This window comes from Neospora caninum, chromosome XII, assembly GCF_000208865.1.
Source record: "Neospora caninum Liverpool complete genome, chromosome XII".
Lineage (NCBI taxonomy): Eukaryota > Apicomplexa > Conoidasida > Eucoccidiorida > Sarcocystidae > Neospora > Neospora caninum.
The window spans coordinates 4,062,183-4,079,845 of NC_018398.1; the positions used below are offsets into that span (position 1 = coordinate 4,062,183).

A 17,663-nucleotide genomic window follows, 5' to 3' on the forward strand; every position below is an offset into this window, starting at 1 on the left:
AGGGTCCTACCCGCCTTGAGTATCAAAAAGCCCAGAGGTCCGGAAGCGTACGCCGGCACTTGCACACAGCAAAAAATTGTGGCCAGGGATTTCCACGCTTCTATCACTATCCCCCTGCTCCTGCATCGCCGCAGGAACTCTTGACTCTCTCTACATCCAAATATTCACGCACGTATGCGCCAGTAATCTCGTGTGCTGATATGCGTCACCGACACGAGCCGGCGCCAAGTTTCTCTCGCCCCGCTTCCGCTCGAGGTCAGCTCAGGAGCGGCTGTGGCTGACCACATATGGGCTGGATTTCGGCAAACCAGTCGTCCGATGGTGCCGCGCTTCGTGGAAACACAGAGCGCGGCAACAGGCTTGCAAGTCGTATCCGTAGCGTACGGTTTAAAGCGAGATCTGAGCAAAAGCCGGAGACTGAAGCCATTGCATCGCGACGCTCTAGAATGCGAATCCTCTCTTTGTGCATTTCACATTCTTGTAATGCACCACAGAGAAACTAGCGGTGCGTGTTCGCACGGGTACACACAGAGGAAGAAACATCGTGTATGCTGCATTCGTCTCGCGACTCGAGCCAAACTGCTGGAGTCGATGCAAACTCATTTCGAGAATCTTTTTCTTTCCTTAAACATGGAAGGAAAACGCGACACCGTAAAACGGGGTCAGGTGAAGGCCCAAACGATCGACCGTATCCGCTTCGCGGAAGCGCAAACCCTCACACATATACATTTGTGAGTGACGCCGAGTGCGCGTGAAATGAGGTAGCGCAGTCGACGCCTTGCCGTTCGCCACAACATAGGCACACAAGCGTATCTCCCCGCAATAAACACGAGAGAACACGCAAAACACAGAATGCGGAATCAGTGAGGTAAGACGGGGCTGTGTGGCTCTTAAGCCGAAAAGTGGGTATCTGTCCTATAGCGCGGACAGCCCATTGACCCGTCTTCTGGCCACCAGATTTGCACATAATGACAACGCGAGGGAGACAAAGAAAACCCACACAAAGAAGGGTATGCAGGAAGCAACAAACTGGTTCTCCCGGGTTGCTGCAGAACAGAAATGCGTCTGCGGAAACCTCCGTACTCTGTTGTTCCAGCGCAAGACACCCTCGCGTTCTCTCACGTCTTCGCTTGCTCAAACACACTCATGGACAACAGTCGTTGCTGTTATTTTACTGCGTGCCTACTTTCGAATACCTGGTTCTGGAGGAACAAGCAACACTCTCTCGTGTTCCTTGTCACACTCTTAGAGTCTAACAGATCGGATAATGTTTTTTTCTCATTCCGGCTGCGGCTCCACCTTCCTGTGAGGCACGAAAAGAACCAGTTTTGCCTCTTGCGGCAACCACGTCGACCAACGACAGCGGATTCCGTTCTCCCCGACTGGGCTCGGAACCACAGAGGCACCGAACGCACTGGGCTGAAAGGGGCCGTGCGAGGTCCGCCTCAAGCAGAAGAACCTGCTGATTTGCTGACCTGCGACTCTGACTACACAGCACTGCACCGTTCGCAAAAAGTGGAGACAAAAACCACAAAACCTGACGGAATCTTCCGTGAACCAAACACTACAAAAAAAGACTTCCACTTGCCCTAGTTGTGGTGGTGCGCAGCCACCGGATAAGGAGAGGGGGATCTTGAGCGACGCGGAAGAGAAAGAGAAGAAGCGAGGAGATTGAGAAAGCTAAGGGAACGAAGGCGCGTCAGCACGTCTGTGCTGTCTTCCGTGTCACGCGCTTCCCCGCGCGTCACGTGCGCTAAAGGCACTCTGTCCTTCTCTCTGTTCTCCATGTTTATCGTTCCGTGTTGTCATTCCTTCCGTTCTTCCGTTGCATCGAATTGTCTCTTCCATCTTCCTCGTCCTACACCCAAAACGCTTCCCTGCCTGTTTCGATAGGGCCCTGCCTCAGAGTCCCCCTGCGTCTGTTCCTCAGCTCCAGGAACTTCTTGCGCGCTGACAAAACTTCCCGTGCCGTCGTCGCCACCTTTTGGCTTCTTCACCGAACCCCCTCTCCCACCACCCTCCTGTTCTACGTCTCTCGCTCTAGTCTTTCTACGCCATCAATCCACATGCGCCCTCAACTCCGTGATTGATCGGTCCTTCGTTTTGGCGCATTGTTCGCGGTCGCCTTCTGCCTCCTCGCCTCCCTCAGGTCTCTACCCAACCCCTCCTTTTTGCCTGACGCTATGCACTGCGTTTCCCCTTCTCGTCGCCGTCATCGCTGTGGGCGGCTGTCGACATGGTGCCGCCAAGAGTGGGGCTGCCTTGTTTGCCGTCCTCGCAAGTTGAAGCCGGAGAAGAGAGCGAAGGAAGGCGCGAAGCAAAGGATGAAAGGCCCCGCGGCGAGTCGTCGCCGGTGAAGCCTTGTCTCAATCCAGCTTCCCCTGTCGCCACGAAAACCGAGAGAGTTGGAGACGCCTCGCTGCAGGTCTGGGCGCCCTCAGCCCAACAGCGACCGCTCTCTTGGAGACAGGACGCAGATGCAAACAAAGGGAGAGGAGACGCTGGATACACCGAGCGCAAGGAGCACGGCGACGACAGCTCGTCCTGGAAAACGGAGGAACAAACGGCGGGAGACGCCAGAGAAGACCAGTGAGGCGAAGTGTGCGTGCTCCCTGCGAAGCGCACTTGGGATGCGACAGCAGCAGACCGGGTAGTGGACGACGGAGACGGCAGCGGAGAGCACACTTTGTGTCTAGCTCGCAAGGAAGACAGGAGCCGGAAAATCTGCAGAGACAAACGAAGGAATGAGGAGAGAGCGGCGCGATTTGCGTCCGCGTCTCACGACCGTCTCATGTCTACACTGCATTCCAGAAATCGCACCGTCCGACAGTGCATTTCCTGGCCTCGTCCACTCTCAGCTGTGCGAGATATCGCCGGTACACCACTCACGGTTCGAGATCGAGCGGCGACCTTCGCTCGTTTCCTTTCGACCGCTACCCCGTCGCTTACCGCAACTACGCAGATATTGGTGACGGCGACCCCAGCTAGCCAAGGCACTGGCTCTCTCTGGAGGAGCAGCGCCACGAAGACAAGCGCGACGCGGCGCAGTGTGGAGAGGATCGAGGTGGACACAGCGCCTACGAGCCGCATGCACTGGCTGCCGCAGAGTTGCGAGACAGCGCTCCCCACCGCGACGACGATGCCGCAGGCGAAAGGCGAGAGCGACACAAGAGACAGGAAGGAGACACCTGCGCGCGCCCTGCCGTCGCGGGCCTCGCCGGCTGCCCAGGCCAAGTTGGCGACCGGAGATTCTCCCGCTGGGGCAGACGGCAGGTGTTGGAAGCCGGCGGTGAAGCGGCGAGTCGGAGACAAGAAGGCAGGCGAAGCGGGCCCAGAGGCGCCAGAGGCCGCGACCACTGATGCGAGGAAGAAACGAAATCCGGAAGCACCCTCAAACCAGAAACAAAGGAGAAGGGAGAACAGCAGACCGTACACGCTGCTCGCAAGCATCAGGGTGTACGGGCAGAGGCGGTGACGCTGCAGGAGAACTTGGTCTTGCCTGGCAGAGAGACAGGAGACAGACGCGCGCGCGACACAAACACACGCGTATAAAGAGGAGGAGACTTTTCGAGAACGCCTCGCCTCAGCGGCGCGGCTGACCAGCAGGCTCCGCGGCCTGCCTGCCGTTGTGCGCCACCAAAGAGGGGAACAGCCGCGACAGGACACAACCCCGCATGGGCAGGAACCCCACCCGCTGCACAGAGAAGGAAACGCGGGCGGACGCGAAGAACGGGCGTGGAGACGCCAAGAGGCGATATGTCCTGGAATGCATGCCCGACAGAAAATGCGTCCGGCCCTTGCCAAATGCGACGTTGGCGCGCTGCGCTTCCTCCGCACGCGCGCAGCCACGCCCACATCTCTCGTTGGACTTGAGACTCTTCGCGAAAGATGCTACACAGCGTCGGAGCGCCGGTGGGATCTGTTTTCTGAGTTACCTGGAGACCGAGAAAGAGTCTAGAACGAGGCTGATGAGAAGCACGAGATTGCCGAGGATTCGCTCGCCCAAGTCCGCGTCAAACACGCTGGCCGAGGCGCGTGCGCCTCCGTCTTTCCTCTTTTCGGACGCACTCGACGCGTTGAAGACGTAGACCCACACGGCCAGCCAGAGGACACTCACGAGTTCCCTGCGGCGCACGCGGCGGCCGAGCAAGGCGCTCAAAACCAAAACTCCCACCTGCAAAAAAGCAGCAAGCGTGGAAACGAAAGTGCCCAGACCTGCTGCGCGACGCCTCCTGCACATGCAAAACCTCTCGGGAGCATTCGAGCCTCCGACGCCGCAACGCGCTGGCCACCCAGGCCCCAACCGAGCGATACTCAACACAAGTGTATAACTACTCACAGATATGTACATTTCTAAAGACAAACATAGAGAGAGGAGAAAGGGGGGCTACGAAGTTCCGCATGCATGGTTGGACCTTCGCGTTGCCGCATAAATACACCGTTTTGGGCGCGTACAGCATCCACACATGACCGGTCAACGCGCTTGCAGGCGCAGAGACACACATTTAAAGCAAAAGGCCGTGAACGCATATCCATGTGGATTCATCTAGGCATGCAGAGGTCTTCCTGTCTGGTTGAAGCGAGGTGAGCAGCTCGCCCAGTGGAGCGTTAGACAAGCTGTTGGAGACCCGGAGGAGCGGCGACCGCTGTTGGAGTTCATGCATGCGACTCATTTCCTCGCACGCACGAGGCTCGAGAGAGAAACGAGAGGAAGGGCAAGACCGTATCAGGGCGCTGGAGCACCCTCGCCCTTCTTAGGGACACGTGAGCGCAATTCAAGCAGCCATACCGGCTTGGCACATTTGGCGACAGCGAGCGTGGCGAAGTCGATGACGATGAGAGAGTGGAAACTCGCAGCCTTCGCAGCAAACGTGCAGAAAGAGACGAGAAGCAGCTCACGCCGGATAGACGAGTCTTGTCCCGCTGCAATGTCCTCTTTTCCCTGTCCGTTGTCAGTGGGGGGAAAGAGACGTGACGTGCGATATCTCTGGGAGGCGACACCCACGTCTCTCTGTTTGACAAGCGGAGAAGGCGACGGGAAAGCCCCCATCGCCGCGTCTCCTTCCCTCCGCGGCTTCCAGTTTGGCGGCCAGACACACGAAGACAGAGCCTCGCCCTTGACACCGTCCACGCCCTCGAGTTCTGTCTCGCTCTCTCCCTCTCCCTCTCCCTGTTCATCCCTTCCCTGCCCGAGGCAGCGCGGGGGTGGGCGGCTGCGTCTGCCTAGGCCGGCGCTGCGAAGACTGTAGAGGCTGAAGGCACGTGGATGCCAGCATGAGACGAGTCGAGACAGCGTCTTCCAGGGCGACACGAGCGAGGCGAGGGAGAATCGGGAAGCAGCGTGGTCGGGGGCGCCGTCTTTTCGGAGGAAAAAATGGGGAGTGACTGGGTGCGCCTCCGGTTCCCCTCGACGGGATTGGTGAAGCCGCGCCGCGACGCGCCTCGCGCCCTCGCTCGTCGGGAGAGAAGAGAGCGAAAAGCAAAGGTACCTTCGACAGAGCGTTCCGACTTCCTGGACTGCCTGTCGCCACGCCGCGCGAGACAGGATGGCCATCTGGAATCCTCGGAAGGCGTCTCGCGGCGCTCTCTCGCTCTCTCCCTTGCGGATGCTGCCTCCTGCAGGTTCTTCGTTGTCTTCTGCCCAAATGCGTTCGCGATTCCCTTCTGTCTCGGAAGCCTTTTCATCTGTCGCGTGCACCCCTTCCTCCGCCTCACGCTGGCCTCCAGCCCGCCCCCCGTTCCAGTCCCAGAGGTGAACGAGAAGAAGAGCCAGGAAGGCCACCACGGCTGACGTGGCGCAGTTCATCGCCAGCACCGTGAACGTGAAGCGAAAAGACTCGTCCTTCTGGTGCGCCGCTGGGGACAGCAGAAGCATGCACCCGTCTCCGGGAGCGCCCTGGTCGCCCTCGGCCTCTCGAGGCGCCGCGTAGGAAAGGTCGTCTGAAGCAGCGAGAGACGGGGGCGGTGGAGCCGCGGGAGAAGAGACAGACGCTCCCGAGCACCTCCGAGGAGACGGGGGAAGCGGTTTGTCGTATAGACGCCGTTGCGCGAGACCGGAAAAAATGTACGGGACGAACATCCCAAAGACCACCAACGCAGCTCTGCCGAGAGAAGCGCCCTCCATGACTCCCACGTCCCCTAGGCACCTTGACAGAGAAACACACAGGGAGGGAGAAGGAGCGAACGGAAAGAGCGAAAGGAAAGAGCGAAAGGAAAGAGAGAAAGGAAAGAGAGAAAGGAAAAAGTGAAAGGAAAGAGAGAAAGGAAAGAGAGAAAGGAAAGAGGGAGGGGGGGAGAAGGAGGGAGAGAAGACATGAGAGAGAACAGACACGAGAAAAAAGGCAGGAAGGAGCGTCGACAAGAGAGAGAGGATGTCTAGGGCAGGAGAGAGACAATAGACAGAGAGAGGATGTCTAGGGCAGGAGAGAGACAATAGACAGAGAGAGAAAGCCGGAAGAGAGCGGGGCCAGAAGCGATGGCCGGGGACATCAAGACACAGTCACAATGTCAAGGGGCGAGGAGGGCTGCGGTCCGCGTCAGTCTCTCTCTCTGCGGTCTCCCTCCTCTGGAAACTTGCGAAAACTGAGAAGCACACGCCACTTGCGTCTCGTTCGCCCGTCCTCGCGACACGCCTGCAAAAAGGCTCAGAGCAGAACCCGGAAAACTTGGCAGGAGTGGCGAAGTTTCCGGGGTTTTTGGCTTCGAGGAGCCCGTCGCGAGGAAAGTCATGACTGGGGCCTGCATATTTGGACCGCGCCTCGGAGACGTCACTCTTCCCAAGTCTCTACAGAACACAGTCTGGGCGCGTGGCGCTCGACACGGGCGCTCCAGTTCGGCGCAAACCGCGGCGGCGGACGAGACGAGGCGAGAAGAGTCTTACGAGAGACTGCGCGAACGAGCGACAGCAGCCCCTGTCTCGCGCGGTTGAGAAGCCAGGAGGGATATCGGCCAAAAGGCTGGGGTAGGAGGACAGAGAGGCGACCAATAGAAAAACACAGGCGCGGCGAAACGCTGGCAAAGGCGAGGACGCCGAGAAGAGCTTCCGTTCTCAGTGTGGCTCAAAACTCTCTCGACAGAGACAAAAGGCATAAACGTCTGGAGCCGGAGGTCGGCGCCGGGTTCTCGGCGGTGGGCGACAAGCGACAGCGCGCTGGGTGTCTGTGGAGAGCGCATGCAACGGACGAGTGTTTTCGTGAACATTCTGCACAAGTTGGGAGAAAGAACGGAATAAAAATCCCTTTGCGTGTGTGTGTACATTCGCGACCTATCTATCAATCTTGCTATCGAGATGTATATCTTTGTGGGGGAGACTTTCCAGAGGAGCTGCCCCGAGAGTGACTCGCGCGTGTCCCTCCGGAGTCGCCAGATCCGAGGCTCAAGGGCCTCTCTCCGTCTCGATCTCTCTCTTGCCGTCGTCTCCCCTTCTCTCGGTTGTTTTCGTTCGCATGTCTTCTTCTCTCTAGACACATTCTCTCTGCCAAAAAGCTGTTTCCTTTTCCCCGGCTCTGGAAAGGCGCCTTGCGTTGCTGCTCGTCGTCTGTGAGTACGTCGCTCGCTCTGCGGCGGTCTGCGCCGTCGGTCTTGCTCCCCGGAGAGGCGCGAGCTCTCTTCCCCCTCTTCGTGCTCGCCTTCTTCTCTGCTTTCCTTTCCGTCTCTCCTCCGAAAAAATCGCGACCTCCGCGTCGTCGACTGCACAGCTCTACCCTCACCGTGGCTCTTGCCTCTCCTCTGCAGCCTGCGCGCGCTCTCCGCGGGACCTCACCCTAACGGAGCGAAGCGGCATCGTTGCCCATGTCTCTCTCTCTCATCTCTCCTCTGTCTCCCTGCTTCCTGAAACTTCCCCAAAATGTCTTGCGAGTGCACTGCTCTACACATGTAGAAGTGTCTTTGTCTCGACAGCTCCCCCCGGTTTTCTGTGTTTGTTTTTTCCTCGCGATGATGTGAATCTCCAGAGGAGACGGGAAAACAGCAGCGAGCTCCCGTAACTTTGTCCTCCCCACTTTTGCTCCTCTGGATGGGAGAGTTCGGGGGCAAAGACTGAGAGGAACGTCCTTCGGGAGCGGACTCGATTCTCCGGCATCGGGTGCAGAGACACCGCAGTGGCAGGGCGATGCACTCCTTGCTTTCGGACTCGTCTTTCCCGTCTTCTCTTTCGCAGTGTCTCCATAGCCCAGTCTGAGTTTTTGAGGGCTGACGGCCTCGCCCCGTTTCGCGTTCTTCCCGCCAGCCGCGCATCTTTTCTCTCACTCAGCTGTGCTGCTGCCGTCTGCCTCTTCTTCGTCTCTGTCTCCGTCTTCTCCCTCCCCTTCTTCTGCGTCTTCTTCTCCTCCCTCTGCTTCTCCGTCTTCTTCTCCTCCCTCTGCTTCTTCATCTCCTTTTTCTTTTCGCTTTTGTACTCCCTCTTCTCTTCCTCGTCTTTCCTTCCGGCTCCTCTTCCACCTTTTCTCCCTCTCGTCTTCAGCCCTCCGCGTGTTTCTCAGTGTTTCTGCCTCGGATTCCTCGGGAGCACCTCTTTGCGCTTCTCTTTTGAATCTACCGTTTTGCTTCGAGAGCGACAAGATGATGGAAGAAGGTAAGGCTCACCACGGAGGACGCCGTCACTGGTCTTCAGAAAACGGGCCACTTCCTCTCTCTGTCGAATTCTGTTTCGTCATCGTTGTCCCTTTCGCGTCTGTCGCTCGCAGTCTTCCCTTGGCCCTCACGCTCTGTTGGGACGCACCTTGCCGCGCCGTGCCCACTCTTTCTTCTCTCAGAGCGCACAGTGAGGAATCTCGTCCTCTCCATTTGCGAGTTTCGGCTCCAAGTTGCTCCGCCGTCCCCACAGCCTGCGAAGCAAACGGCGGGGCGCGTCCCCGGCGGAAGAGTCGGCAGTCAGCTGTTGCTAGTTGGCGCTGTGGGGCCGAACGAGCGAGGCGGCGCCACGCAGCTCTTGATGCACGGAGGCGCCGACGAGACGCAGTGCTACGATGATTTGCATGCGATCGAGCTAGGTGAGTGGCCAGGCACTAAGGGCTCGGGCGTGCTGCTCTGGGTAGGAAGACTTGGATTGGCCTCGCTGACCGTACATGACCAGGGTGACAGATTATTCGTAGGCTTCGTGACTCAAGTCTTTTTCCTGTGCAAAAAAACTTTTTCTCACCAATGCCTGCTGCCGTGCTTGTGTGCAGAACGCGGCCTCTGGCGCGAACTGAGTGTCGGCGGCTTCTCTAAGCCAAGTGGGGTGTACGGACACTCGATGCGAGCTTGGAATGACAAGATCGTGCTCTTCGGAGGCCTAGCAGCCCAGACAGCACAAGACCTTGCAGAGGCCGGACAGCCTCAAACGGTGAGCGTCTCTCTCCCAGTTTCTCACGCACACACATTATATCTTTAGACAACTAACTCATCCTTGAATAACCGCATGCTACATACACCTCTACAACCGTCTTTAAATATACTTATACATGTGCATTTGTAATGAGAGACAACAGAGAATGAGCAGCAGTTGGCGACGTTAGCGAAGAGGACCCGTAAGTGAAGTCGAGACCACGAGAAGAATCATTTTCTCTTTTGAGAGTGCGGTGGTGTCTTCTTCAGTTTCCCTCTCCCTCCTTCATGGGTCCCCAGAGCACACAGTGGCTGCACAATCCTCAGCCGAGCAACAGCCTTTTTCTTCTCCAGGTACAAGTTGGAGACATGCTGGAGTCCACCAGCCGTTTTGTCAACCTTTCGTTCTCTTCTCGAAGCGTCAAAGGTTTCATGTCGTTTTTTCGCAGCGCCCCAGTCGCCTGTCCGAGGACCTGTTTCTCCCCGGTTGTTGCTACCTCACAGTACTTCCCTCTCGGGTGTATATACACTCCAGGCGTCCGTAACGGCCAGCGTCCCACGGACCAAACGTCTTGGCTGTTTTCTCCCGTAACGACCCCAACTGTAGCATCGCTCCTCTCGAGGTTTACGCCTTCCGATGTTTTCCTTTCGAGGACTCAATGATTCGGCAAGGTGCGCCCATACACGCCAAGAGGTATTTCCGTTTTTGCATGCAGGTTGACGGCCTGTTTTGGACGCAGCCCGAAGTCGAGGGCGAAGGCCCCACCCCTCGAGCCTTTCACGGCGCCACCAGTAAGCCTCCTCGACCCTACCCGGTCGAGTCTTTTTTGTCTTCTCAAGTGCGTCGTGCGCCTTCTGCGTCCGAGAACCGGGTGGCCTCGCAGGCACTGAAAGTCCTGCAGTGCTTCAGTGTGCTCCTCCCCTCTGGCATGCTCTCTCGGTTTCCTCGCTGAGCCCGATCGCTGTTTTCCCCTCTTGCCTCGTGGCGCGAGTCGGATGTGTTCCACAGCTCGACTTATTGCTCTTGTCGGTGTGGCACAACCGTGGATGAAACAACCGCACATAAAGGAGTGGACATCGCTGACCTCCCTCAAAGCGTTAAGCCGCTGCCGGGAGACCAGTCGGATCTGAGACAGGAGACGGTCCCACGTCTGTGGAGGACTGCGTCCGAGGATGAAGTTTTTTCAGTGTCAGTCTCCCAGTAAGGCGGGTGGGTTTCTAGGCGACAGGGGCGTGTCGCGATGGTCGGTGTGTTTTATCTTCTCTGCGAAACTCGCATCCTTTCGCTTTAGTCGCCTTTGCCGAGCTGTCCCTCTCTCGCACTTTCTTTCCAGTCTGCAAAGACTTCCTTGTCGTCTTTGGCGGCGCGACCGACGCGCGACTGCAGGAGGTGAGGAGATTCTCAGGGACTGTCTTTCCGCTTCTCTCTGTCGATAAAAAACCTCGCCTCAGGGGCGGCTGGACCGCCTTCACTCGCCTGTCAAGGAACGGCTCCATGTGGCAGCTTTTCCCCTATTTTGCATGCATGTATCTTTTGACAGCGCATGCACACGAGTAATGGATGAAAGCATATAACCCGCACAGAGCGTGCCTTTACACAGACATCCAGGTAGCTGCTTGTGCTTACAGATGTCACTCAGTTCCACAACAGTGGCGAGGTGTGCAGCCGTGGACTGCTCGGATGCGGGCAAGAAGATTCGTGCTTGTTTTGAAACTTCTTCAGGATACACTAGATCTACCTGCATAGACCCAGCTCTCTACATCATATATATGTAGATAGATGGATAGATAGATAGCTACGTACATTTATAGACCTGCTGCCAAGGTTGGTATGCTTCAAATGCGTGTCAGTAGGTGGGTGAACGTATTTCCTGGGACGTTTGGGTTGCGACGGTTGGTCTCTCGAAAGACGGGCGCACTGTTACGGTCGTGCTGACGTCTCCGCTGCAGCCTTGCAACGATCTTCACCTTCTTGACTTGAACCGCAATACGTGGTACTCGCCGGCTGTCTCTCTCTCTCCGCCCGCGAAGAAGAGGAGAGCTGGAGAAGGCGTCGAGCAAGAGCCTCCTCCAGAGCTCGGCTCTCCACAGGCCTCTTCCGGGGCAGGAGCTGGAGACGAAACCGACGCGCGTCCCCTCATCAAAGTGTCCGGCGTCGCGCCCTCCCCGCGCATTGGCCACGCCATGATCACTGTCAAGCAGACAGAAAAAATTCTTCTATTTGGGTAGGAAAGTCCCCCTGGCTTTGCCTGCGTGTCGCGCTGCAGAGGTGGGCAGAGAGAGGGAGATGCACTGGAGAGAAAATTAGGTGCAAATAGGTAAAAAAGTAGAACGAGGTAGAAGTGGAGAGATGCAAAGATAGAGGCATATATGGACACGCAAACAGTTACGGAGATCTAAAGATATCAATGGTTTCAGCTACATACAGGAAGATGGAGAAACATAGACCTACACAGAGGCATCAACGGCGAGTCAACAATCGTGGCACGTGTGTGTGCTGCTTAGTGTGTAATTCCAAGTGAACAGGCCAGGATCTTGCTTGCACGTTTTTGGACTGTCTTGAGTTCAGCCTTCCGCTTCGAGGCGACAATGCAGATGCCGACGTCGTCTGCTGTCTGTTTATCGCACTGCGTTCTCCCGTCACGATGCTTATCCCCAAGCACATCTCACGCATCTGGTTTCTCTTTGGCCTTGCTTTCCTCCAGAGGTGCGGCAGATGACAACAACTTGTACTGCCTGGACTTCCAGGTGTATCGACGGCCGAAGCCCGGGGTCTGTGCCAGCAGGCGCTCCGTGGCGGCGGACGGAGAAGACGACGAGATCGCGGAAATGTCTCTTTCCTGGTCGCGCATTGAGGTACGTCGAGTCCTCCCACGGCCTGCGAGTCCCCGGAGACGCGCGCGGCTTCTTTCGCTTCGTTGGGTTTGCGTTTCTCTGAGAAAGAACGCGAAACAAAGGGAGTCGGACACGCACCATGCTGCAACACACAGACCTCTACTCTAGGAGACAAAGACGCAAGCTGGAAAACGTTTTCTCGCAGAGACGCTCGTCGTGGAACCGTTGGAAGGTTCCCGCACCTAGAGGCCTGCATATCCCCAGTTGAACGCATCAGATTTGAAGTCTTTCAACTGGCTCGGCAGAAGGGGAGACGAAGGGTGCGCTGTTGATCGCAGCTACTTTGACCTCCCTTGTTTCTGCTCACGGCAGGAGACACTCTGGAAGGTTCTCTCTTTCTGCGTGACAGAAAGCCAGCGAGACAACGCACTCTTTTTTGCATCTTCCTTCCCTTTTTGCTTCGCTGCGGCCACACACACACACACCTGTGCATCCAAAATGGCAGTGCGGCTCGCCCGTGGTTTCTTCCTCCTCGCGTCTCTCGTCTCCCGCTCTCCTTGTTCCGTTCCCGTGCTCTTTCATTCTCTCTTCTCTGCGTCCTGCGGTCGTTTGGATGCGCAGACTCACCGTACGGGTCCCGTGAGTCGCGGGTTCTTCACATTTGCTCAAGTTGGTCCTGGGCGTCTGTTTGTATTCGGCGGCCAGCCGCTAACTGGAGCGTCGCCCGATGCCAGCAGCCCCGCGGATCTGTACGTTCTCAATCTGAAGACCCATCAGTGGCAAAAGCCGCTCTACGAAGGTGAGTCTTCATGAGAGACTCCGCTGAGCTCGGGTCCTGTGAAGGACGCCGAAGAAATCCCTTGTCTCTGTCCATCTTTCCTGCTGATATCCCACCTGCGCGTGCGAGACTGGGAAGCTCTAGCCGTCTAAGGGTACCCACGGTTTTGCATGCAACCATCGGTAGGCGCGACGGGCTAGACGTTGCAGGCCTCTACGACAGGGTGTAGATGAAACGTGCACGTGTAGATGGATGTCCGTGTCCGGTCGGAGGTGTACATCGGTGGTGTGTGTGGGCTCTTCATTTGGATCGGGCGGAGGATCCGTTTTATTGCGGTTACGAGTTGGTTTTGTCTGGATTTGGCTTGTCAGGTCAGCTGTCTCTGCGGGCGGAAGCAGCCGCGGTACTCCACGACAAGTTGATTGTCTTTGGAGGCGCGCGGGTCTCGCCGAAGGCGCAAGCGCCGAGTGCGCCGCCAGCCGACGGCCAGAGTGAGGCGAGTTCTCATCCACCGAAACCCGACGCTTTAGGTGAGAGCGAAGAAACGCCCTTTCCGGCTGTCTCTCGCCCCGACTCCTCTGAGGCTCCCCAGTGCAGGTCTGTGGGGTTGGAGACACCAGCAGAGCCGCTTCCGAGCTTCCTGAGTTTTGTGTCAGATTCGGGTCTCGGGAATGAACACATCTTTCGGGCTCTCGAATGCAGCCACAAGATGGTCTGTGTTCTCGCTGCATCTGTGTCGGACCGTTCCAGGACGGAGTTTGCTGTTCTTTGCCCAGTCCGCTCGTCGGGGAGATCGGAGCCTGTTCGTTCATGCGTCACGTGGACTGTCATGTTTTCTTGTCGGGTCGCCCGTTCGTCTCGGCCCTGCGCGCCTCGGCGACCGCGAGTTCTGGCGCATGCGGTCGCCAAGTTCAGTTGTGTCTTCGCCTTTGTTTTTGTTCTCCATCCTCTGCCTTGCTGCGGCTGTCTGGATGTTTAGGCGACGAAGCTGCAAGCGCCCTCGCATCTGTGCTAGGTGTAGGCAGTTCCTGTCGCGTGAGCAAGAAGCTGTTCTTCCTCAACGTCCTCGAAATCAAAGAGGGCTCTGCAGACGGCGAATTCAAATTCAAGCTCGTCACTGTCGGCGACTCGGGCGTCGGCAAGTCCTGTCTCCTCATGCGGTTCGTGCAGGTCAGCCATCGCAGTGGACGTAAATTTCTGCCTGCAGCTGGCCCCATCCGTTTTTTGGGGGCACTCGCATGCTCCTGCGATTAGAACGATGCTGCGCGAACTTCTGATGGCATGTGTGTGAGGAGCTTCGCCCGTCTCTGATGCGCGGATCTGTCGCGCGCCGACCGAGGCCTCTGCAGCTGCAGACTGTGCATGCGTCCATCTCTCGTGCCCAGGCAGTCGCGTCTGTTCTGTTCGCCGACCCAGTCGTCGGTCGCCTTTTCCGCTGAAACCCGTGTCAAGATCACGCACCTGGAGATTTATCCACGTGTCCGTTTTTACGTCTATAGAGGTCTATTTTGTGTCTCGTTTAAGTGTAAGGCTGCGCGTGCATATGTAATCCATGTACGCCTATATATCTATAGATATAATCATGTATAAACATGTATATCTTTATGTAGGCATGTGGATATGCATGCCTTCACACACACAAGGATCGATGCTGCATTTGAGTGTGTGGCGAGGCGTTTCGGTTCGTTTTCTGGGCGCGCGGCGTCTTGTTCTCAGGACCAGTACTCGGCCTTCCACGTCTCGACAATAGGCGTCGATTTCAAATCGGTTCTGACAATGGTCAAGGGCAAAGTGTGCACTTTGCAGCTGTGGGATACCGCAGGCCAAGAACGCTTTAGCGGCGTGACAGGCAACTACTATCGCAACGCCGACTGTTTCATTCTTGTCTTCGACATGACGCGAAGAAGTTCCTTCCTCCACATCGACAACTGGATCAAACAAGTCAGCAGAATGACGCTTTTCCTCGATCCCGGTTTTCCACGACCTTCCCATCCCCCTGCGCCTTGCTTCCCGCTATCTCTACTTCTGTCCGTGCATGTCGATGCATAAACAACGATTAGGATGCATGTATGCATCTACAGCCTTATAGCCTTACAGTTTAGAGTGTTCTCCGGCGGACTCTTTCAGACAGACAGAGGAAGATTCTATCCATGCATCATTACATATATATATATATATATATATATATTATATGCGTGTGTGTAGGCATGTGGGAGTGTGAGTGGAATTGTCTGTGGTGTCGTGGCTATTTTGTTTTCTTGCTGGCGGGTTTCTCAGCGACTTCAGCTTCGCAAGTCGCACATGCGAAGACGTTCTTTTCTTTCTTTCGCATTCCAGATCAAAGAACATCACGAGTGTGGCCCATCGACGATGATGCTATTGATCGGCAACAAGGCGGACCTGACTGCCTCCTTGCAAGTCACCGAGCGAGAAGCGCAGCAATGTGCAGACCAAATTGGTGCCATCTACATCTCCACTTCAGCAAAGGTTCGTCCCATTTACGCATCTGCATATACAGATATATCGATACACTTTTGGTTATATATATATATATATATATATACATGCAGCTGCGCATGCTGCGCAAGCAAGCATCAGGGGATTCCTTTTTGCCGCCTTCTGAAGAGTATATTGTACGCGTTTCACAACGGATTTAGATATATGTATCTGTGCGGAAGCACACGCCGTGTGTCTTTTTCGTGTGTATGCATCTCTTTTTGTGTTTCTCTCGCTAGCGGTGTGTGTGCCGCATTCGAGTCTGTCCTTCAATGCGTCGACTCTGTTAGACGGGTCTGTCCGCGTGAAGGGTTTTCTTCCAAGTCCCGTGTTGGAGCATGAGTCTTGCGTCCGTCTTTTCAAGCAACCGCCTGTCGAGAGACGCACCTTTGTCTCGATCTCTTGTTGCGAGGCGCTCTCCCGTGGCAGCTCTGTCTTGTCTGTGGTGTCGGAGATGTGTCAAACCCCGGAGTGTTTCTTCGCCGTGTAACGCTCCCGGCGGGGCGTTTCGTTCCTGGATATGTGTTTTTTCAGTCTTGTTCTCGTTCTTCGCGGGTTCGCCGTGCGTGTCTTTCTGCGTTTCCTCCCTTGTTTGGCGCCTCGGCTTTTTTCCTCGCGGGATTTCTTTCGCCTTTCGCCCTTGTCTTGTTTGCTGTGGTTCCCCCTGAATGCCGGCTTTCTCTCCCGCGACGCCTACTGTGTGTATACCCTTTTTTTTCGTTCGAATGTCGGCCGGCTGGGACGGGAGAGGAACTTTGTTGTGCGGGTGAACGTGCATATCTCGAGCATGTCGCTGCCGTTTGCATGCAGACTTCGGCAAATGTCGACGCCGCATTTCTCGCGGCTGCGGCCAAGTTGGTGGAGATGCGTCGCCGAGCAGCGGCAGCCCATCACGCCAGCGCGTCTGCGTCTGCCTCTGCTCCCGCCGCCGGCGGGCCGTCTCCCGGTCCTGTTCCGGGCATCTCTCTCCTTTCAAATGCGCTCTCTGCCCAGCCTGGACCAAGAAGGGGTTTGTGTGCAGGCTGCATGGGGTCGAGCGTTGTCGGCTCGCAGGCGCCGCCGGCGCTGAGGGAAGGAGACGAAGGGCGCCAAGGGACGTCTGTCTCCTCGGCAGGGAGAAACGTTGCGCAGGAAACGGCTTCTTCGGCGAACGGCGCTGGGCACCCGGCGCCACAGGCGTCTTTGCCTGTCCAGGACCGACTTCGCTAGGAAGTCGCCGGGAGTGCGCTGCTCGTCACTCCCACTTGGATGCAGCGAGAGAGCTGGCGAGTTGAGAGGTCCAGGCTGTCGAGCACGCAAGAAACTAGACATGAGTCAAAGCTTTATGCCTCCTGCCTGTCGTCCCGTTACCCAGTTTTCGGCACGCGGTTGCCTTTTTTCTTCTCTTTTTGTCCTCTCTTCGGCGGCGGATTCGCCGTCTGCCTTCCCCTGTTTCCGGCGGACTGCCGTTCCTCGCCGTCAGTTTTTCTGAGGCTTCCTCGCCCTGGCTAGTCTCTGCTCTTTGTGTTCACTCTGCTTCCAAGGCGACAGGGAAAGGCCAGCTGCGGGGGAGCACTCGAGGGCTCTTGCATGCGGCGGAGTGCGGTCGGGAGAAGGCTGCGCGCCCGTGGGGATTGACAGCGTCGCTTCGGTGTTGTTTCTGGTTCTTCCACGTGAATCTCGTCTTGTTTCCCCTTTTTTACAATGCGGACGGGAGCGTCGACCCACTGCAGTCCTCTTTAGGCGTGGAGGCGAGGTAGGCAACGCCGGAGGAGTCGCCTCGCCGCGTTCCTCTTTGGAGCGGGGAACTTTGGAGGCGGGGTTACGTACGTTCGTGCATCCGACTTGTTTCCTTTCTCGCAAGTCTCCTGCCTCGGCCGCCGACCGGTTGTCTCACGTGGAACACGCGCGTGAGGTCAGGTCGGAAAAGTCACAGCGGAAGGGCGGCAGAGAGAGCCGCAAACGGCGTCCACCGTTTCTAGACATCTTAGCGCGAGCGAACGCACGAAGCAAAAACCAGCAGACGAGACAGGAAACGTATTTAACGACGAGGGCACGAAGAACTATGCATTTCCGGTGGTCTCTGAAACGTGTGCTTCCGGGTCTGCGGGGCGTGTGAGGACTTTTGTCCACCGACAACTTGGCTAGGCAGCTCCCTTGGTGGCGATAGGCAGTTTATCAGGCAGCTACCCTGTGTTAGGCGTGTGTGCCAGGCGCGAAAGAGCGCGCGGCCTCATAATGTGCGGGGAACTCTTCAGTGCTCAGTGTG

General features: G+C 56.8%; 2 protein-coding genes across 2 annotated transcripts; one reads left to right on the plus strand and one right to left on the minus strand.

Annotated features, from left to right (window-relative positions):
• Positions 1 to 2,181: 2,181 nt before the first annotated feature.
• On the minus strand, positions 2,182 to 6,124 carry NCLIV_065370 (conserved hypothetical protein; the record flags this gene model as incomplete). Its single annotated transcript, XM_003886088.1, has 4 exons — positions 2,182 to 2,544; positions 2,950 to 3,499; positions 3,936 to 4,174; positions 4,790 to 6,124. 4 exons carry the CDS (start codon positions 6,122 to 6,124, stop codon positions 2,182 to 2,184), a joined length of 2,487 nt encoding a protein of 828 aa, XP_003886137.1.
• Positions 6,125 to 8,559: 2,435 nt separating this feature from the next.
• Positions 8,560 to 16,624, plus strand: NCLIV_065380 (putative Ras family domain-containing protein; the record flags this gene model as incomplete). The annotated part of the gene is made up of 14 exons (XM_003886089.1): positions 8,560 to 8,572; positions 8,754 to 8,990; positions 9,168 to 9,325; positions 9,577 to 9,660; positions 10,023 to 10,098; positions 10,641 to 10,696; positions 11,161 to 11,531; positions 12,012 to 12,162; positions 12,763 to 12,940; positions 13,291 to 13,449; positions 13,899 to 14,089; positions 14,636 to 14,860; positions 15,257 to 15,406; positions 16,226 to 16,624. The coding sequence occupies 14 exons, from the start codon at positions 8,560 to 8,562 to the stop codon at positions 16,622 to 16,624; spliced, it is 2,448 nt and encodes an 815-aa protein (XP_003886138.1).
• Between the last annotated feature and the right edge of the window lie 1,039 nt (positions 16,625 to 17,663).